This window comes from Thunnus maccoyii, chromosome 18 (assembly GCF_910596095.1).
Source record: "Thunnus maccoyii chromosome 18, fThuMac1.1, whole genome shotgun sequence".
Classification (NCBI taxonomy): domain Eukaryota; kingdom Metazoa; phylum Chordata; class Actinopteri; order Scombriformes; family Scombridae; genus Thunnus; species Thunnus maccoyii.
Window position 1 is genome coordinate 3908358 of NC_056550.1, and position 23461 is coordinate 3931818.

At 39.2% G+C, this 23461-nt stretch overlaps 1 protein-coding gene and 1 non-coding gene across 3 annotated transcripts; one reads left to right on the forward strand and one right to left on the reverse strand.

Moving 5' to 3' along the window:
* The first annotated feature begins 3547 nt into the window (after positions 1-3547).
* LOC121884333 (cytosolic phospholipase A2 gamma-like) lies at positions 3548-22763 on the forward strand. Of its 2 annotated transcripts, XM_042393096.1 has the most exons (16): positions 3548-3889; positions 10803-10941; positions 11563-11621; positions 12145-12258; positions 15445-15587; positions 15896-16082; positions 16192-16297; positions 16379-16519; positions 17618-17683; positions 17872-18012; positions 18257-18403; positions 18520-18603; positions 18997-19151; positions 21272-21443; positions 22022-22188; positions 22537-22763. In XM_042393096.1, the coding sequence occupies exons 3-16, from the start codon at positions 11589-11591 to the stop codon at positions 22561-22563; spliced, it is 1683 nt and encodes a 560-aa protein (XP_042249030.1). In that variant the 5' UTR covers positions 3548-3889; positions 10803-10941; positions 11563-11588; the 3' UTR covers positions 22564-22763. The 2 variants fall into 2 exon arrangements, with proteins under 2 accessions (XP_042249030.1, XP_042249029.1); XM_042393095.1 differs by lacking the exons at positions 3548-3889; positions 10803-10941 and having other exon boundaries at positions 10971-11621.
* Positions 10850-10931, reverse strand: trnas-uga. The gene has a single exon. It is a non-coding gene; the product is annotated as a tRNA-Ser (tRNA).
* Positions 22764-23461: the final 698 nt, after the last annotated feature.

Here is a 23461-nt window from a genome sequence, read left to right on the forward strand (position 1 = left end):
TATCACACTAACAGTGCAGCACAAGAGGACAGTAAACATTAACAACATACAACAAATTCAGTTCCCATGGAGACCAAGTAAAGAAATAGTCAATGTGGGAAACACAATTATTTGCTTTCTTGCTGACAGTTAGAGGAGACTGATATTAATATCACGTCTGTACACTAAATATGAAGATGCAGTATAGCTGGTTGTCTTAGCACAGTGAAGCAGTCTGTCCAAAAGTAACAAAATTAGTCTACTACCTTTAAAGCTCAGTTTGTTTGATTAACACCTACAAAAGCTGAAATGTAAAAACAAGGGATGGTTTTATGGGGGTAATGTGCCAGACTAGGGCAGGAAGCAGTTACTTCCCATGTCTGAAATCACTCCCTATTTACGATATAGGGCCCCATATTTACCCTGTGCCATTTTATTTGAGTGTCGAATTGAGTGTGTAAATTTCTCCACTGTATAGTTCTGTCAAATATTCAACAATAAATTTAAAAAGTAGTGTCCATGGCATGTACACTACTTTCTTGTGCCGCATTTTATAGATGCAAAAATGACGTGCTGTTGTGCTGATGATGATTAGTGCGTGTCCGAAACCTCAACTTACTGGTCACTACTGAGTAAACTATTGATTATCTCTTATATGGGGACTAGTGAATGATTGAGTCTAGCCTGATATTGAATTAGAGGTGTACGAACAAATCTTGTTCAACAAATCTTTGAGTGAACTGACTATACTGAATCACCGCTGTCACTGACTGAGTCAGTAGCTTTTGGCAGTGGAGCTCCTCACTGGTGATTAACAATACATTACTCCCTTGTTAAAGCATATTAGATAAGACCGTCAAAACTACAAAAATAACCATAATCTGATATCTCTGTTGTAAATAATAGGCTGCTGAGCTATTTATCTTATGTCTAGTGCTTGTATAGGCTAGTTTTATACTGAACTGAGCAAGACAACTTGGACTAACAACAGATTGAGTGTACCACTGAAGTGAAGACAGAATCAGTGCTGGATATCAGGCAATGTTCAGTGATTCGTTCACTGAATGTACACAGTAAACATGAGCCCTGAGTGATAAACAGTCGCTCAAGTCCACACTTCTCCCCCTCATGTCTTGAAGTCTCGAAATAGAAAGAAGAACCAAATATTTTGTTTTATAATCAGGTGTATATGTACTGTACATAATAGGGTAGGACTTTGTTATAGCAGCTTTCAGTTTGCAAGCAGTATCTCCAACTAAATTCTCAGCTCACTGGCGAACTGAACTGAATGTTCGGCTGTATTTCAGTTCAGTTAGGGGGACTGCGCAGTCGAAGCTCTGGTCAAGCACTGAATGATTCGGTGAACAAATCTTTTTAATGAACTGATTCTAATGATTCTGTACATTGAAAAGAACTTCTTTGCCCATCACTACATTGATGTGACTGTTTAGCTTAAAGTCACTGAACTATGGGACACTGCTGAGCAACCTATGGAATAGGATGTGTGTTTAGAGTCTCCCACAGATTCCGATTAAAATTGTTATTTATCTGCACACTTTTGAAAATTTTTAGAGGAAAGATATTCCAGTGAGTTATTATGGCCATTAAAAACCCATAAATTTGTGTTACAGCCCAACAACAGAGACCTAGTCCGCTGGCAACGACCACGGCTACAGGTATCTCGACTCTGCCCCATGGCTGTACCTCGCTGAAAGCAGGACCGCAAGTTATCAACACGGAGGCGTAGAAGCTAGAATTATTAACCTCTTTGAGACAGGACACTGCAGAGAATATTTAACCCAAACTCCACGTGGCATTGAGGGATGATTAGTCCAGAATCAGAGATGACCAACAATCAGTGAAAACACAACTCGCAAATGATAAAGCTGTTTTGGATGCTGAGTTGGCCACACTCAAAGGTACTGTTGGGGGAAATAGAGGAGTCGTTTTCTGCCTGTATGGACGACATTGTTGAGCTGAAGATCAAGTTCAAGCTATTAGCTGATGAGTTTTCTAATTGGATAATAAATGTGAGGACCTTGAATCCAGATCATGCCACAACAACATAAGAATAGTGGAAGTTCCTGAGGAGACAGTCGTCACTGTGACACTCTGGACAAAGAGCCGTTGCTAGACCTGGTGCACAGAACTGTCCAGCCGAAGCCGGTGAGCAACTACAACCTATCATCACCAGGTTCCATTACTACAACGAATGTGCAAATGTTTTACGTTGTGCAAGAGAGGTTCAACAGATTGATACCAGGGATATGAGGATTTCCATTTTTCCTTAATTAAAATGATTCATTTCACATCTTTACTATCCAGACATTGCCTACTCCTACAATGGAAATCTCTTAACCCTCCCTCTGTTTTACAGTAGCTCATAGACACTGTGTTTTTTCTCAAACTTGATAAAATTAAATATACGATGAGAGGATATACTGAGAAGTTTTTTTCACAAATGGCAACCTTTTTATCATACTTTACAGACTTGCAGGTCCTGCCAGACTAAGGGCTGGTCTGTTAAATTCTGTTGTGTGTATGTGTCTCTTCACTCTAAGTGAACCAGGGTGGGGTGTGTGAATGTTGGTGTGTTTGGGGTCTTGGGGTTTTGTACTTTTGTTCTTTTTTTAAAATTTCTTTTTCTCTTTGATGTGTACAATCTCTGCGCTTCCCTTCCCTGTACACTCGGATAGTTGTAACAGTGGAGTGACTGTATTTAAATCAATTTTGCAACCTGTACATATTTCATAAAACCACTTAAATACATTGTTTCACTAGTTGACACGTTGAAGTTTATAATATAGTAGATGGACTATTCCAGTGTAAACGGTTTTTGACTTATTAGGAAAATTGCAAAAAGTGTTACAACTGTCCCTGGTCCCCCCTGCTTTCTGGCACACATATGTAAACACCGACACAGAAAGTCAAAGCTGTCCAGCGGCTGTCCAGCCAAGCCGATACAGACTAATTTAGGCAGGAAAACCTTCCATCAGTTTTCGGTGACCGTTAACTGAAATCAAGAAAATGGTCACTGATGACTGGCGGCAGGCTTTCCTGCCTGAATCAGCTATTAGTTATAGTGATAGTTAAACCACCTGATATTAAAACATATCTTTGTATCTTCATTTACTAGAGTATACAATTCCCAAAAAACAATCATTTTTCCCTCCATGAGACCATCTGTGTACATACAGTAAACCTGGTAGCTTTACTGTGTATAATATTCTTGATATGTTAACACATTAGTTATCTCAAGATCACTTTGAAGTATAGACAGCCCATAATGTCCTCTTTGTGACACCCAGGAACGGGTCCACAATCGTTATGTCTTTCTGTCTTTCTATTCGGAACACAAGACCATCAGCATCACACACAGTGCACATAGTCAAGCTAACTTGTACGCTACTGTTTAAGACAGATAAAGCATGTTTTCAAAGTTAAATGTTTACATGATGTTATTCAATATATTCTGTTATCACAAAATATGTGACTAAAAACCAAGCCATGTTTGCACAGTTAAATGTTTACAATGTTTTCTTTATTTTTTATGTTACTAAACTATACTCTCAAGTTTAACTAATGAACCCTCTGCTTTCTTCAGGCTTCATTCATTATCAGGATGCTCTTCAAACTGGCAGCATTATCAAATTGTGATTGGCCAACGCCGGGTTGCGTTTCTCCAAAAGTTACTCTGGCTCAACTTTCCGGCCGCAGTCCGGTACGGCGCCGTTGCGCCAAAATGCCCGGAGCCGAAACGCTCTACCCCCATTCAGATGAATGGGAGGACCGGCGATTTCACCGCACCGCCTGCTTTGGTCGTTCCATCCGAGTGTGTCATCATTCAGCGGTAGCACCTGATAGCACCACTAGTAGAGCCAGGGATACCAAGCCGTGACACACCGTGTATGTAAGTTACTGTTTCCTGTTGTCATTAAGCTGTCGCTTCTTTTTTTCGACTTTTTCTTGTTGCTCAACAATATACAGGAACTCCTCGGCTGCATTCAGACTGAAAACAGCGCTGTGTATTATAATACAAGGGGCTGTGTTGGTGGGGGCGTGTTGTTTAAAGTGCCGGTGGATGAAATATGATCCAGCAGTCCGGCTGGAGAAACAGGTTATTGCGTTTAAAGGCTGATCAGAAAAACACCGCACAGCAGTTTGTAATATTCACAGACTGGATTTCACAGCTCTGGAAAGTTATCATGCTGCAACCCTGTTAACTAGTGTGCCCATGTGACATGTCTGAGTCCGCGGGCCTCCGAAAAAAGTATGAATGGAATCACGTGCGCGTCCGCGTGCAAGTCCATGAATTGGCCAGTGACAGCACACAGTGTCACTGAGCGAACGATGAGACAGTAAGTACTCAAAACAAAGCACAATGGTCAGTTAAAAAGACTTTGAATTTACTTATTTTAATGAAACAATAAAAGTCAAAATAAATGCTTAAAAGAATAAAGATAATTTTATCTAAACATTTGACCTTTTTTTTTTTTTTTTAATCAAATTGGAATCTAAACTGGGAATCGATAAGAACCGTAATCGATCAGCAGAATCGGAATCGATAAAATTCAAACAATACCTAACCAAGTGGCCTTTGTATTGTATTGGCCTTTGCACTTTGTATTCCATGGCAATATTCAGCTTTAGTTAAAAAACCCCCCAAAAAAGTCAACCATTAATGGACATCTCAACCAAATGTAGAAATTATCTAAAAAAATCTTTTGGTTTGGGACTCTCTTTGGGACTGAGATGTTTGTTGATGACATTGTTACATGTAAATTACAACAAGTCACAACCCATAGATAACACAAAACAAAGATCTTTTGAAGATTAAAAAACAGAAGACAAAAGGAATCTAAGTTATAACTCGGAATCTAAGTTACTAGAGACTTCATACTCACCTTGATCTTTCTCAAGGCCCAGAGGTTCATGAGAGTACATAGACATTGGTTGATGTAGTTTCAAACAGTGAGAATTTGGACACACTTTCTAAAAGTTTAGACATGCTACTTAGATTATTCTAAGTAACCTATGTTTGCCTTGATGACAGCTTTGCACACTCTTGGTTTAGGTCGAGGGATTGTGGAGGCGGGATCATCTAATGCAGCACTCCATCACTCTCCTTCTTGGTCAAATAGCCCTTACATAGCCTGGAAGTGTGTTTTGGATCATTGTCCTTTTGAAAAACAAATGATGGTCCCACTAAGTGCAAACCAGATGGCATGGTGTGTCGTTGCAGAATGTTATAGCCATGCTGGTTCAGTGCGCCTTGAATTCTGAATAAATCGCCAACAGTGTCACCAGCAAAACACCCCCACAGCATCACACCTCCTCTTCTATACTTCAAGGTGGGAACCACATATACAGATACCATCCCTTCACCTTCTCTGTGTCTCACAAAGACACAACGGCTTGAACCAAAAATCTTAAACTTTGACTCATCAGATCAAAGTACAGATTTCCCCTGGTCTAATGTCCATTCCTGGTGTTTCTTGGCCCAAGCATTTCTCACCGATCTCCCTCAGTAGTGGTTTCTTTGCAACAGTTCGACCATGAAGGCCTGATTCACACAGTCCCCTTTGAGCAGCTGATGTTGAGATGTGGCTGCTATTTGAACTCTGGGAAGTATTGATGCAGGCTCTAATCTGTGGTGCTGTTAATTGGTGATTTCTGAGGCTTGTAACTCTAATTTACTCGTCCTCTGCAGCAGAGGTAACTCTTGGTCTTCCTTTCCTGGTATAGTTTATGCGTGTATGAGATATCAGCGCGATCGCAAACCATGCATGGTGGTGGGATAAAGGAGGGTCAAGGGGTTGGATGAAGGACGCATGTGGTGGTCACGATGGTCTGCCGGCGCATAGTGTAGTGCATTTAACGTCTATGGGTGTTAGAGATGATGGCACAATTCTAGACAGTGTTCAGTGGCGAGATGAAGGAGGGTTGGCGGAGGCTGGAATGAAAGTGCCGGTGGGCACGGTGTTGAAGTCGGGCAGAGCGAGGGGACCGGCAACAGGGGGTGCTGAAAACACAGAAAAAAGGTAGCTGCAGCTGAAGGAAGGGAAGAGGAAAGGATGCTGGGATGAGGGGATGTATGTGCAGGGGTTGATTGTGCAGCCTGTGGACACAGGGATGAGACGAAAACAAATACAAAACGGAGGGGGTTAGAAAGGAGGGAGCTCTGTGGCTTCCTTACGTATCAACTAATGACGAGGAAAACCAGGCTCCCTGAAGCAATGAATTGATATGAAGCGATTGCAATGAAAATTGTTCACTGTGGCAAAGCAGTTGATACAGTTAGTCAATGTCACTGAAAATGAGGGCATGCTCTCAATGATACCTCGAGATGTAAATAAAGGTTGAATGAATGAAAAGAAGCAGGCAAGTCGAGGGAGCAATAGTAGCTGTGGCAGGAGGAAGCGAAAAGGGGTGCTGTAAACAAATAATATCGACGGAGGAGAGCCAGGATGATTCATAAAGGACGGATTGAGGGAAGCATGAAGGGATGAGGGTTGAGGGTCGAAGAGTGAGGGATGAAGAGATGAGGGTCAAGGGGTGAGGGATGAAGGGATGAGGGTCGAGGGTCAAGGAGTAAGGGATGAGGGTCAAGGGGTGAGGGATGAAGAGATGAGGGTCGAAGGGTGAGGGATGAAGGGATGAGGGTCGAGGGTGAGGGATGAAGGGATGAAGGTCGAGGGGTGAGGGATGAAGGATCGAGTGGTGAGGGATGAAGGGATGGAGGATCACTGTTCTGTGGTAACGGCAGGACCGGAGGTGGCTGAGGGTAGAAACATAAAAAGGAGCTGCTGGAGCGGGTGGGGCTGAAAGCGCAGAGGTAGCTGCAGCTGAGGGAAGGGAAGAGGAAAGGATGAGTGGATGTATGTGTGGGGGTTAACTGTGCAGCCTGCGGACACGGGGATTAGAGAAAAGACAAAAAGCAAGGACATCAGACAGGGAGGGAGCAGGCACAGGGGAAGATACGACCTGGCCCTGCGAGAGGGCTGAAGCAGTTGGCTGCGTCGTGACGTCATCGACGTGCGGCGTACAGGTGGCGCAGGGTGGGGAACCCGGAAGGGTCCTTTATACCAGGAAGTTGATTTTTTATTGCTTCATGCGCCACTGAGCAACTTTCATAGGAATGAACGGGGCCCCGCCTCCGACGCTGTATCCAGTTCTCTTTATACATCCATGTGGTGGAGGTGGAGGCAGGAAGAGCCTGACTTTGTTGTCAGTTCGGCGAAATGCAATTTGTATCCGGAGTTCAGCCTGGCCTTCAGCCGCGGCTGAAGAAGTCTGCGCTCTGTTGTAGTAGGCGGCATTATGACGTCATCGGTGTGCGGCGAGCGTCGGCCCGGCGGCGGAAAATGAACTCGGAAGAGCGGGAGGATTTTAGCTGCCGACAAGGGAGTTGATGGAAGTAGAGTCTGCGTAGAGTTGGAAAGTTTGTCTTTATCATCGTTTCGTAGGAGTGGGGAACGACCGTCTCCTTGAGAGCTCGCCGGAGGTGAGCAAACATCCGGTTGAAGATGTTAATCGCTTGGAAAAGAGCCGCGTCCGAGTGGGCCATTGCGTGGATACGTGTGGAGCGTCTGGATCCCAGCTGATCAGAAGCGCGGCGTCTGGAGGAGAAGGGTTCCATGTGGATGTGGTGGTGAAGGAGATATGTCGTTGGTACTGCTGGATCTAGTCGTGGGCGGTATGTTGCCAAGGAACGTGGATCACGGAGCACGGGCGGGAGATAGGCGTTTGCGATGCAAGCGTGTCGTAGGTTGCGTGAGAACTGAGACGAACGGGAGAGAAAGGGATTAGACACGCTTATATAGGTGTGCACGGATGATTGAATTAGTAAGGCACAGGTGATTGAATTTAGTGAGAGAGAGGGCCGTGGTCTTGTTCCTGAACCTTTGTTATGATAATAACTCCATTCCAGTTGATGACCTCTTGAAGCTGGTTAAGATATTGCTGTTTGGCAATATCTTAACCAAACAGTGGCTACTTTGTATTATTTTTTTATTATTATAAGTATTTTGGTTTGTTTAACACTTTTTTGTTTACTACACAATTCCGTATGTGTTATTTCATAGTTTTGATGTATTCAGTATTGTTCTATAGTGTAGAAAATAGTAAGAATTAAGAAAAAACTTTTGAATGAGTAAGTGTGTCCAAACTTGTAACTGGTAAATGTAGTCTTATTCTTATTCAAATCAACTGAATTACTCTACAGTCTTTTCAAATACAAACTGCCAGCTGTATGTCCTGGTTGGGAATCAATGGGCTTCTGAATTGTCTTTTGTTGACAACTAACACAATAATCCTCTTACACAATTTTGAGATTACCTACCTATGCTAATATCAATATTTCCCTTATTATTGAAATTGTAAACAAAGTTGATTTGTCTGTATAATTCATTTATTTAACAAGTCAGTTAAGTGATGGAGGTGATACTGTGTATTAATTAACAACAATGAATATGGGAGACCTCCAGTTTGTCTTAACTGTCGAGGTTTATAAGGTTTTTTTCGGTTCACACAACTCATATAAATCTGTTTACACTGCTGAATCACTGTATAATCATCAAAAAATGGAACTTCTGTCAGGCCCTGAACTGCTGCTTTTGATATTGACATTAATTTTGTGCCTTCATACTGAAACACACACAGTGTAGTTTGTAGGGCTATTTATATGTAATAAATTGTAGTATAAACATGCTATAGGTGTCTTTATTTAACAAATAAGATGGTTGTGAATGACAGGAGAAACTCTGTCTCTTAAAATTGAAGATTCCACTGTATAAATGCCAAAATGTGAGCAAAACCACTTAATGTCAATATACTGTACAGCTCCATGGCTGTAGTCTGCTCACTGTGGTATAGGAATGTTATACTACAGATATAGATAAGGGTAATATTAAGCCATTTGAACAACCAATGGTCCTTGCTCAATGTCCAACAACTCCTTCACCTGGTTTGTCTCCACTTGGAGATGTTTATGGGAGATTGAGAATAAATGACTCACAAACTTGCACAGACACACATCTGGAAAGGACCCAGCTGTAGAGGATTTGCTTTTGATGCCCTCTTAACAGCCCTTTACACAGGAACCATAGCACTGTGTGATAATAATGAACAGCTGATAAAAATGGGCCAAGGGCTCTCAGTAAAAGATGAGCAGGGAACAAGATGTGCTTTTCTTTAGGTCTTCCTGGAACTGTGGATGACAGGCTGAACTTAAGTTTTTGTTGTTGATCATAAAAACTATACACATCCTACAGACAGTTTAAATCCAATACACAAACATCTTCCATTCTGTGTGTTCAGAATTATACATCAATGTTATTGTTACAATGGTTTAATTTGGTTAATAATAATGATAATAAACTCTCTCTCTTCCTATGTGAAGCCATACAAAGCTGGTTACATTACTATTATCACCCTGCAGATAAAACTGACCAAATATCAAGAGATATTATGGTTGAATTTAAACATCCATAGAAAACAAACTAATATTCATAAAAAGAAATAGGTTGAAAAATGAATTATTTTCATAAGTGATGTTTTTAATGACAGTAAAATAATGTTATATAATAGACCAATTTAAACCTGTTGTAAAACATCACAGTACTGTGGAAATATTAATCATACAAGTAGGTACAAGACATACTGTAGGTCGCTAGATTGGAAAAACTTGGATTAGCAACAAGATGGTGATAAATAAATGGAATCAAGTGAAATAAGTGACATACTGGAATATACTTTGGTGGAGATTTGATCTTCATTTCATTAAAGTTTAATTATTTTAATTATCGTGTAGATTTAGGATTATACAAGTTAGGGGAGGAGAGGAGAATTTGAAAAACAATGACTGTGATAAAAATGATATTTGTCCTCCAATGAGGGGTGATGGAGGTGGGTTTAAACCAGATAAGTGAATAAGTAAATAAATTAATAAACAGGACCAGTTTAAAAATAAAATAAGGTAAAATTACTAATCAAATTAAATACATACAGTTAAATAAAAATACAGGTCATGTCAAGTCATTTGACTCAATTCAAATCAAGTTTAAAACTTGAAATTGAAAATCAAATACAATTAATCAAGTGTAATCAGGATAAGCTCTCTGATGTATATACATATCATATACTTGTATATATTCATATACATGGACCAAAACAACTGCACTGAGACCCTTTGTTGAAGTGGTCTTAGGCTGGTCCCAGATGAATTCTGGAGCAGTCCATTTTGGTGGGAACATGATCTGACTGGGGCTGCAACTAACATATTTCATTATCAATTCATCTGTTGATTATTTTCTTAACTCATTAGTGTTGCATTTTGTTGCGCTTGAATTTTTTTCTGTGTGAAAAACACTGAACCATCAGGAAAGCACAAATTTATTAACTCATTAACTGATTCGGTGAAGAGAAAACTAACTATAGATTTGGAAATGCCCCAACTCTCTTTTAATGGCTGCATTTTGACCTCTGGCCAGAACTTCTCACATAACAGTTCCTCAACCTATTACTCTAGTTCCTCGATCTGCCAAAGAAAGCCACTCCCATGAACCTGCTACAGTGCTGTGAGCAGGATTTGAACTTGTGCTGGGAAACCAAATTGGATTTCAAGTCCAACACCTTAACCTCTTGGCCATCAAAGCTCCTTTCCTGTACAATATTTAAATAGCTCTGTTTTCTCATTAATGCAATGACCAAAATCAGTTGCCTGCTAGTTCCATACACTCTTCAATTCATTAGACAGTTGGACTACGGTATAAGCCACAAACCTTGAGCTTCTCATTTAACAGTTCCTCAACCTATTACTTTAGTTCCTCTACAAAAAGAAGCCATCTGCATGATTCTGACCTCTGCACAGCGCTGTGAGCAGGATTTGAACCTACGCGGGGAGACCCCATTGGATTTCAAGTCCAACGCCTTAACCACTCGGCCATCACAGCTCTTTTCTTGGTGAGTATTTAAATATCTCTTTCTTCTCATTGATACAATCAATCATTGATTGGTTGCCCGGTATAAAGAATCATGTGATTAATTAGACAGCTTGACTACAGTAAGTCACAAGCCCAGCGTAATGCTACCAGAGTCCAGCAACATTCTCTAATTATAGTAAGAGGAAAGAGAAAGAATGTGTATGTGATTGTGTTGAAGGATTAATTTATGTGCTTTGGTTGGGAATACTGGCATTTAATCTACTTGTTTTTCAGCTTGGTTTGAATTAAACATCTGGTACATATTGAGAAGACCTTCCAACATGTGGTAGAAATCAATAAGCCCCTGAGTGTTAGAATTTTGTGTGTGAATTTTGGTACCTGAGTGATTGTGTAATTTTTTTTCTGGTACTGCTCTGGCCCAATCGTGTCTGTGCATGCCTGTGTATGTCATTCATATTCTCTGTAGCGTGAGCAGCTCCTCACAGGAACAAGCCAAGACCTTTTACACTTAAACCAGCAGTTTCTGATCAAAGAAAACTTTAGCATTTCATCCGCCACTGAAGGTTGTTACAACGCCCCAACATGCAGACCAGCAGGAGTTTTTTAGCCTCAGTGATTTGCTTTTGGCTTGTGATTTCAGGAGCTCGGACAAGCGCAGTGGGCAACATGGAGATGGAGAGAGATGCAGCTGCTTCTGAGGTGAGACATGCATGGCAAAGGATTTAGGTTGTATATTAGTAGGATAATACATAATCCACTGTCTGTCTTTTGTCCTTCACTGGGAAATTGCACCATAAATCAGGTCCTGCTACCCTGATACTGCATGTGTCTGTGTTTGTCTGTATTGTGCAGGAACATACTGACAAAAAACAAAAAAAAAATCAGTTGACTTCATACAGTAGGAACAATAGTGATAAGTGATTCCTATTGTTGGAAATAGGAGATAGAAAAAAGTGCATTTATAAGTAAATTTACTTCATAATATGTAAAAAATGGCTAAATTTAGACAGACGATATATTTTTACTGCACTAGAGGATATTGTTTTTCAGCAGGAATACATTAAAGCATTTTTAATATATGAATGCATTACATACAATATGTATAATAGTGTTCAACACATTTTAAATGTAAATTTAGATTCAACTCCAGGTTTAAATGAACATTCACAGTTTCCACTTTCTGTTCAGTGTAATTCACTGAGCTGTCCTCGATTCTTTTCAGAAACCCATCCGCCAGTCCCAGTCTTTGTGTGCTGGTGAACAGGAATATGTTCACAAGAGGAAACAAGTAGTTCTTGAGTCACTCAACAGCCTGAGAATCAACTGTACTACAACAGTAAGAAACACTTCAGGAAAGATTTCTTCCTGTGTTTGTTTTGTTCTTTTTTCTTTCTTTCTTTCTTTCAAATCTTACATGTCATGTTTGCACAAATGTCTGTCTGAACATGTACATTATGTGTTGGCCTCTCCATACATAACACCAATGTTTGTGTCCCCCATAACCTCAATGAGCACTGTTTCAAGTCTTCTAATGACTGTTGTTTTAGGCACTCACAGGAACAGAGTAGTTCAGCACTGCATCGTCATGTCATAATACACACATAAAACATGGAATTTGGCATTTTGACAGTAATCAAATATCTGCACTGCTGAAGCTGCATTGTTTGTCAAGTTGAAACCTTGGAATAGTCAGCTTCAAGTTTAGCAGATACAACTGATACTAATGTTGCCAGTCGCAATTTTAAATTGAGGTCTTGCCTACATTTTAAATTGTAGAAATCACATATTTTCCAGATGGCTGTTGTTAGATAACTAATACTCTGGTTACTTATCTAAAAGATTGGTGTTGTATATGATTATATATGATATCATTTCATAAGAAGCATAAATGATATTTAAGCATTGCTGGTTTCACCTGTTAGGGAGCCCCAGAGAAAAAAATCCCCTGATTAGTGATTAGCTGGTGAAAAAAGTTCCAGCTAATGAGCCTTATATTTTTTTAGTAGCTGATGGAATCCAAACAAGAACTAAAACAAGAGTGAATATTGGACTCTGACTGCAAACAGGCTGATAAGACAGTCTAAATATAAACAGTAAAAAACTGAGACTAATGCAAACAATAAATAAAAATAATAAAAAATTAAATAATAAACCCAGTAAAGAACAATAAGAAATAACATGGGTATGAGGTGATATATACATTTATAAACATAATTCAAAAATTGAAAATTGTCAAAAAGAAACAATGGAACTTTAAAGCTGGTGGTGCTTGGCATGGAACAGAAATTCTCACTGACATTTACCAATGAAATCCCTTATAATGACCTCACATAATGTAAATAGTGTTAAAAACCCTATCAAACATAAAATGATATTACACCAACTCCAAAAGATGAAGAGGATATAGCCTTCCCACAGGAGACTCACTTAAATCAAACTGAACATGAAAATTTAGGTAAATTGACATCAGCCCAAGTTTTCCACTCATCACATAAATCATCAAGGAGAGGAATAGCAATCTTAATATGGCTCCACTACGTGTTTCAAGTAGAAAAGGCGTCTTCTGATAAAGAAGGGAGATATGTTGTAGTGATTGGGAAAATTGATAAACTAAATGGTCTCTTTGATATATGTGTATAAACCCTAGAAGAAGGGTTGGATTTAATAAAAAGTGGTGGATATAATAACTTCCCAAAGTCAAGGAATCACAATAGTTGCAGGAGATTTTAACCTTATCATGGACACTAATTTGGATTCCTGGGGTAATAGACAACATAGCTCTGAACCTGCCGCCAGAATGCTGAGAAGAGCAACAAAAGAGATGTGAATAGTGGATGTTTGGAGAGGGACTACACTTTCTACTCAAAGTCTCATGACAAATATTCAAGATTAGATTATTTCTTTATTTTCAAAAATGAAATGTCTAGAGTACAAGATTGAAATATACACCAAATTACCCTCTCGGATAATGCTGTAATATCGTTAATAGAAATAGGAAGGGAAAAGTAGAATGCTATGGAGACTTAGCAACTCACTACTGCAATTGGAAGGCTTTAAAATAAAGATAAAAACAGTAATTGAAGATTATCTGGAAATTAATGATACAGGAGAGACCAACTCAGTTATCATCTGGGAAGGTTTGAAAGCCGTTACCTGAGGGGAAATCATTTGTTTTTCATCTCAGAAACAAAAGGAAAGGGAGACAAAAGTTGGAAACCTGGAACTTAAGATAAAGAACCTAGAACAAGTTCATAAAGCAAAGGGTGGACCCTCATAAAGGAAATAATAAAGAACTGAGATGGCTTGTTAACTGAGAGAGTAGAATGAGCTCTGACCTTCACTAAACAAAAATATGATGATGGAGGGACAAAATCACTAAAGATACTCTCTTATAAACTGAGAAAACAACAAACAAAATCAAATATTGTCTTTATTAAGAATAATGCTATGCTAACAGGTAAACAGAAGATTGCAGAAGAGTTTGCTGAGTATTACTAAGTTATATAGTTCAGATAAAGAAGAAAATCAAACTCAGCTTAGAGATTATTTGCAATGTTTAAATCTGCCACATGTGAGTGATGCACAGGGTCAAAGCCTCACCGCACCAATTACTATCAAAGAGATATTAAAAGTGATTCAGGGACTAAAGCCAGACAAGAGCCCAGGCAGTGATGACTTCACTGGGTAATTCTATAAGGACTTTATGTATCAAACCATTGTCAGTGAGTATCAGGAAAATTAGTTGCAGGTATGCAGCATAAACTAGTGTTATATGCAGATATCATCCTATACTCAACAAAACTAGTGAAAACAATGAATATAGCACCGTATCAGGTTATAAACTGAAAACGCAAAAATCTCTACAGAGCTAAAAAATGAATACTCATGGAAATGGAATACAGAAAAAGTGAAATACTTATAAAAATATAAATCTAACTATGATAAACTAGAAACCAGAATTAAACAAGATTTGAATAGATGGAGTTTAGTCCCTTTTTCATTACTGGGAAGGATTGACACTGTGCTCCCCAGATTCTTATTTCTATTTAAGGCATTACCTTTGTATGTCAGTCCAACTACATTTAGGTGTTAAGATCGAATGCTACTTAAATTTAATGGGACAACAAAAAGTCAAGGGTCAAAATGAAAACACTTAAATTGGGCAAAAGGAATGGTGGGCCCACTGTCCCCAATTTGTTAGAGTTATGCAAATTGAAATGATGACATACAGGCAAAATAGAGGTCCATAGAGCTATCCCCATGTAAAGACATGGGTAAACTAATATAATGACTTGGAAAATAGTCAAAACAAAAGATAACAAATGGTTTTGAAATATTCTCACATCATAGAATAAAGTCAGGAGGGACCTAAAGATTCATAATGAAAATGAAATAATGAAAAATAATAAATACAAATTTTAAATGGTCATGAGATCTTCTAATCAAAAGCCAGGCTAAAGAGGTAGTTTTTAAATTTACAGTTAAAGATATCAACACTTTTATCTTTCATCTCTACAACCAGGATTCGGTTCCTCACATCGCTCTGTTGGCATCAGGTGGGGGTCAGAGGGCAGCCGTGGCTCTGATGGGTTCCCTCTATCAGATGGAACAGGATAGACTGCTGGACACTCTGCTCTACCTGGGAGGAGTTTCTGGGTCAACATGGTAACCACACTTACACACATCAACTCAAGTTTGTGTATGACTGAGAGTTGAATGGACTGACAGACCAGAACACAGCAAAACTGAGGTTGCAGTGATCAGGATGAGTGAGATTATCCAATTGTATATATATATTTCCAGGTGGAATTCATGTACTGCACATTGTTTCTTCTCCCTGCTGAAGTGTTTGAATAAGACTGACAAAATGGGTGTATTATCACACTAACATTTCCCTGGATGAGCTTTCAATTTTCTAATATGATTTCGCTTGACCTATGTCTATTTGTCTGTGTTCCTCTGCCCTCTCTCAGGTCCATGTCCTCCCTGTACAGTGACCCTCAGTGGAGCGCTAACATGGACAGAGCAGTGTCCAGGCTGTCAGGTCCTGGGGTGGAGCTGGAGGAGGCTCTGGCCTGGCTGACTGAGAGGTCCCAGGAGGAGCACTTCTCTCTCACTGATGTCTGGGGGGTCATGACCTCTGCTGGCATCATGAAACAGGTACCAGGACAAAGACATGCTTTTACTTCTCATCTTTCCTATTTGACAACACAATACAATCTGTTATAAAGAGTTTAATGCACTACTTAAGAGAAATATCTCATTTCAGATGGACCTACGGCGTCTGTCAGACGAGGCCAGCAGAAACGCCACCAACCCTTACCCCATATACACCGCCATAGAGAAGCACTGCTTTTCAGATGGGCCAATAGAAGGTAGACAAACACATATGCATGTCAGGCCTTAGATGAGTTATTGACTTGTATTAAGTGTAAAATAGACTCTGTGTCTCTCAGGGAAATGGTTTGAGGTGAGCCCTCATGAGGCTGGTTTCACAGAGTTGGGTGTATTCGTTGAAACTTCTCTCCTGGGAAGCAGATTTGAGAGCGGAGAGCTGCTAGAAAAGAAGCCAGAGATGGACATGGTCAAACTACAAGGTGTGTGTTCACAGGCTGAGCAAATATGAAGTCTTCTTTCAGTCAGCTATGTTCAAAGGAGAGCCATAAGAATTATTAACAAATCTAATCATCACCAACCCTACTAATGCTCTGGTTACAGGTAATCAAATTTTGCTACTAAGTGCAGTCTTAAAGCTGCATTGATCAACATTTTTAGATTGACAATAATTCAAATAACTTGTGATATGAAAGGGGTCACTTGTAGTGACATACCAACAGAGAATTATCACTAACTCTGCAGTGTCTCTCAACTCAACTGAGCATTTTATCCTTCTGTAGCTCATTGTTTGTCTTTACGCCCCACAAACTGAGTTCTTATCAACCTCATTTCCAGCAGCAGCAGGCAGCTGTTTTCAGCAAAAAGGTTCTGATAAAGCCTCTGTATGCTGCCTGCCCCAGCAGACAAAGTAGTGACTAGCAGGTCAACATAGTTGAGCGTTTAGCAGCTAAAGAGTCACATTTTTGTGGACACCAAAATACTGGACTTACGTTCATCATGTGGACAGAAACATGATAGTAAGAATGTTAATTTTGCTCCATATCTGTTGGATATGTAAATAAGTAACTCCTTGTTAACACATCGCCATAACAACTTTACAAGGTGATAATGTGTCAGTATTGCATTTTCAGCTTCTTCCACTTCCCCCAAGTGGCCCCATCAAAAAAAGCAGCTTTAACAATGTGTATGATGGGTGAATTTATACTTTTCAGCCATTCATTCATCATTATGTGACTATTTGAACTCAAAGATTGAAATAAAGATAATGAAGATCAAACAAGTTCAGTCAAAATCTAAGTGATTGAGGCTGACAAGGTTCAATTTAATAGTACAATGAGTGCATTTTCACTACTGCATATAACACAAAATAGCCAAGTCAAGTCAATATTATTTATATAGCACCAAATAATAATCTCAGGGTACTTTTCATATAGAGCAGGTCTAGACCGTACTCTTAACAGTACTATGCAATGATCCAAAACATACTGTATCTACAGATATAGATGGCATTGTTGATCAATACCTGCGACTTTATGACATCTATTTTTGCTAAAACCTCATGTGTTGCAATTCTGCAGGTGTTCTAGGTTGTGCATTGGCCCATGAGGAGACTGTCAGAGAGTTCGTCCCTCCCTGGCTGAACGGTAATCATAATTTGACAATTTCATTTATATTAGATGTAATTTTATAAGCTACATGGTGAATCTCTTATTGAGGGGGAAGAGACACAGCTTTATGCTGGTGTTTATTCCCTGCTTTACAACATGATTCAATAAAACATGTGTGAGTAAGATGTGTCATCTTACACTTTTGCTGTGTGTGTGTGTTTTAGTGCCTGGGCATATAGACGGTGCTGCTGAAGAGTACCTACGTGTGTTCAATGCCCTTGATAAACTCATAGCCCTGACCAGAAGCACAATTAAGGATCCTCCTGCTCTGTCTGACCTGGACAAGCTGCAGAAAGTACTAGAAGGTAGTGGTGATGATGATAATCCTGCTCCACTGTCTTCTTACTAGCTTAACTCATTAAATCCAATTGTTTTGGTAGCTGTGAGCTAGTTTGTGAGGTTGCATCTACTGATACCCAGAAAGGAATACCATCAATGTTCAATTTTCCTCCCAATACAACTTTTTTTTTTGGTCTGCGATGAAATAATGACTCAGCAAATGTCTGATTGAAAATGTCACATTGCCCAGTAGATTCTTATCTTTTCCAGACAAGGTAAATCATAATGAATCTGCTTTGCTGGAGTCAAAGAGTTCGGAGGAAAGAAAAAGTCTTTTTCAGCAGTGGAGTCTGGAGCTGCTGATGGCTGTAGAGACCTGGAGCCAAAGTCTGGAGGATGGACCTTTCAAAACACATGGTCAGTATATGGCAGATAAATAACCAGACTAATCAATATTGAAGACAAACAGATCCATTTTATTCAAAGGGAATGTAAATATGTCTGTGTATTTCATTTCAATGTGTTTTCCCCAGTCTCTGTGCTTACTAAGCAAATCATTCCCCTGATTCTGAAATGGGAGTGGGGAACAACCAGAAACTTCCTCTACCAATACCAAGGTGAGAAGACAGATCTCTGCAGCAATTATCTAAACTGACAGACAAAGTTATCAATTAGCTGGTGAACATAGTGGAGTGTTTAGCAGCTAAAGAGCCAGATATTTCCTTCAGGAGTTGGTGGAGAGCAAAACAGAGCTAAAAGGAGAACGAACATTGGACTTACATTCAGAAACATGAATCCAAATGAACGCTAATGTTGATCTGTGTCTGCAGGATATGTGTTTTTTTGTGTTTCCCACCAGAATTGTTCCTTTCAGGAAAAAACCTAAACAAAACCCATCAATGTGAATTTGTGAATTTTAGACGATTATGGGACTTAAATGCAAACTATCTGTTAAAGAGAGACAAAAGGGAAAGAAAATCATTGAATTGAACATTTCTGTTGCCGGGCAGATTCCACTGTTCCACTGTGCCTCCGTTCTGAAGAAAGATTCCACCTGGTAGATGCCGGGCTGCTGATCAATGTAGCCTATCCTTCATTTCTGGGAGACAAGAGAGATATCGACCTCATCATCGCACCAGAGTACAGCGCTGGAAACATTTTCGAGGTACTGTAAGGTGTGTGTGTGTGTGTTTGAGTGCTTTGGTCTACCTAAACCCTGGACTCAAACAAACTGACTGTTTTTGGTCATTTTTTTCATGCTGTACCAAAAATAAATCCCACTGACTCTGATCATGTGGCCATTAAAAGTGGTGTGAAGTGAAAGTGTGCATCGCACTATAGCAAGAGAGATACTCTGTATATGCAGGAGTTTGGCTGGTGTTTGTAGGGAATTAAACAGTTTGTCTGCTCTACTGTAATTCCCATTAATGTTAGCTTGATTAGCAAGCTGGAGCTCATAAAATCTGCTTGCAACAGTTGTAATTTCAGCTGACAAAATTGTCAGATTTTATCAACCCTTGTCTTAAACTGAGGTCCAAATAATTGCAAATAATTTCTATGCAAAATCTGCCACCATTATCTTTATAAACTGCATGTCTGGTGTGTGACAATGGTCTATTGACTGAAGAATTAATACCATATATGGGCCTTTGACTGCAAGTCAATCAAATCAAAGTTATGTTGCAAGAAATAATGAAATATTGACCCACTGTTTAACATAGTGAGTAATTTTATTATGGAGGGTAATAGTTCTTTTATTGGACTTCATGCAACTGAATCAAAAATTCATTTCAGATACTTGGTGCTGCATGTGCAAAACCCTGATAATTACCACTTTAACCTAGGGGTGCAACGGATCACAAAACTCATGAGATAAAAGAGAGGGAGATAAAACTTTGTTTTCCATTTATTCTGTAAAACACTTACAGCAAGGAACTTTTGCTCATGGTCTTAAATGAAAACAACATTCAAGATGTCCAATGGTTAAATAAAATCTTAAAATATATAAAATATTCAATATTCAATCGTTAAATTAAATTGGAATAAGAGGCATGATACCTTCCTCTTTTAAACATGGTAGTGAATGAAATTTCATCAAAACTAGATGATAACTTACAAACATGAACACACATCTTGTCCTGCAGCTTAGTTTGTTGAACGAGCCACTAAACAAACATTCACCGGGGAAAAGTGCACCACTAACGTCAGTTAGCAGCTGGATAGCTAATTAGCTGCTCAGCTGCAGCACATTAAACAGCATGTAAACATACCTGTAGATATCACTTCAGACCTGTTAGATGCTGGTTTGGTTGTTGCTCTTCAAAATCCCTGTTAGCAACATGCTGTTTGTCCATGACTTGTACTTACAGCAGTTTGTTTACTTTGTCTTAAATGAGACATTAAATTTTGCAATCGATCTGCAGTTCATATGCATGCCGAACTGTGGGCGGCAATCTGTACGGATCACAGATCAACTACAGCACCACTACTTTAACCACAGTGCTTCAACCTCATGAAAAAAGTAAAGCAAACTTTACATTAACAATAAGCCAAATTCTGGATTGTGGAGACATGTTTAAACAAAATATTTAGTTAATTTCTACTCAAATGCATATGTTACATACTGTAATTTCAACGTTTAGTCTTACCTTCCTTCCTTTTCATGGCTGTGACTCTCTTTTGAACCATGGAACCATTCCCCTGGTTGATTAAAAGTTGAAATTTTAAATATGTTGCGTATTTTGATTCATGGGAGCCCTTCAGATCAGGCCTCATGCATCCATGTATTCTGACTGACTGTGTCTGCAAATGTGGATGGGAACCCTTGCTAATAAGGCATTCTTTATAAAGAATGTATAACTATGGTCTTTATTAACAATGAGTAAAACATTTATAAATGTTTTAGTACAATGTTTGCTAATAAAAAGAACTTTTGAGATGCAAGGTCATGAAAATTCCACTTTTTTGCTAGCTGTTCAACCACTTACTCTCTGAAAAAGAGCTACAGAGCACCTGGAGCAAAATAAACTTCGTAGCAGCCTATTCACATTTGCAAACTCAGGCTTATTAAAGAGTGAAACTCCTGACCATTTATTAATGACGTGTTCCCTTTCTAATGAATTCTCTTTTTAATGAAGGCTCACTTGTTATATTTAGAGGTCTGGACCTGGGTACACCAATACCAAATGTAACACACAAACTTCCTGGTACTAGTTTAATTCCAGAGTACAGAAACTGTGAAACCTGAGAGGCTGAAACAATGTTAACCCTCTGTTCTCTACACAGACTCTGACTCTTGCCAGAGACTATGCAGCCAAGGTGAAGAAACCTTTCCCAGAGATAGGTGATAAAATCCTGGAGGAGAGAGAGTGGCCGAACGACTGCTACGTGTTTGAGGGAAAAGAGAAGGAGCCCACTATCATTTACATGCCGCTCTTCAACAGACAGAACTGCCAAGGTCTGTTACACACAGATATACATATTTGTTTGGTGCTCTTTTCAGTAGCAGAGTTGTGACAAAAAGTCATTTTCAATTAAAAGGGGCAGAAACAAAGAGGAACCATGATTTTTGGCCTACAAGTTAACCAACTAGCAAACTTAAACTTCAGTAGGTATGTTTATTTACCTGGAAATTTCTGAAATTTCCCAAAGATATTTTTTCTTCCTTTTAATAATAAAAAGATATCAACTATAAATTTGAAACACTTTATTTTTAACTGCAAAAAGGGATGAATGAAGGTCTCAGATTAAGAATTTAAGAATTTCTGGAAGCATTTTACCACAAGAAGAAGCTCTGAAGATCAACATCTGTTTAAGCCCCGAATTTTATCAAATATCATTCATAAGCAGTGAGGTGCATTTGTAGAAAAAAAAGCAGTTCCAGATGGATTGAGTTTATGCCCCTGGACAAATCAAATACTTTTAAAACTAATTTTCATACTTCAGTTCAGCTCTGCTCTAGTATTTTAGTGAGGTGTCAAGGGGAAGGAAGGAAACACGTGATTGGAGCCTAAATGGATCTTCATTGTTCTACAGATGCAGAAGAGTTCAAAGCAAAGATGGAGGAGTTTTCCACCTTCCAGCGTCCCTTCAACCAGGAAAAGATCGAGTTTGTGTTGGAGACAGCGAAAACAAACATGAAGAAGAACAAGGAAACTCTGCTGAGGGAGATTAACAAGGCTGCTCTCCGCCGACAGAACAAGGTAGTGATGGGTCTAAGTTGGGGGGGGGGGGGGGGGTATTAATAATCACAGATCATCTTAAAGCACTGCCAATGTAGGTCAAACCTGAATCTCCAATCTGTTATCTGTAATCTGTGAGCTCACTATGTGTGGTTGTGTGTCAGAGGAAACAGTCTGTGTGAAAGGAGATGGATGAAGGAACTTGGATTCAGTAACAGGAGTTTATGTAATATCTGTGTTTCAGTGTGTGTGTATGTGTGTGCTCTTCTGAGACAGAAGGAGAAATGTGGATGGCTGATAAGTACATGGATAAATAATTGACTTATCAAGAATCTAACACATCCTCCTCTCTTTCCTTTTCCCCTCTAGGTCGCCTCTGCTGCCCCAGACCGCTGATTCTTGTCTTTTCGGTTTGGTGTGAACAAAAAGTTGTGGTTCCACAGTAATTAGAAGTCAGATACTGACTTCAGTGTAAATGAGTGTAACCTCTCAGAAAGACTCAGTTACAAGAGGAAGAGAAAACACGACATAACATGACCCATAATGAATCATTTAATGTAATTGCATATAATGATGTCTGTTGAAATACTGTTGTATTAAATCTTTTGACTAACAGTAGAAATAAATGTCAATTAAATGTGTAACAATATGTGTCTTATTTAGTTTCTTTTTTGGACTGTATGTATGCTATTCTGCCAATAGTATGTGGACACTTTTTTCCATGGTTTGGTGTAGACCCCTTTTCCGATGATGAGATTTCTTAATGATGTTCCACATCACTTGTCTGAGATGAATGTGAAAACAAACTCTGCACATACATCATACTGCACAGTGAAGCTCAAACATCACAGTGAAGGAACAAGAAGCAAAACACATTTTGAGTGGAAGGAGATATCATGCTTTTTGTTTTTTTTTTTGTAATTTATATACTATTATGATGTGGATATCTATGTTAAACATGGTCAGAGTTCCAAAACTTGAGGTTAATATATGTAGAAATGCTCCCTGCAAGTCAAAAGCCAGGGCTTCAACCTGCTTTACCGCAACTTTCTACCTTGCCCACGAGCTGATGCATTCCCATAAATGGCTGTCCGTTCTGGTTGCTAAGGTTGTTGCTAAGGTTTTGCCATGTGTTGTTCACATTGTCCATTGGTCAATTGTTGGTCTTAATTGTTATTTAATTTTATTCTTACTTTTTTAATGGTTTTAAGCAGTTCCATTAAGCAAGTAGGAATAACAAATAAATAAAATAGGTGAGAAAAACCACAAAGGTAAATGAGAGAGCCCTTAAAGC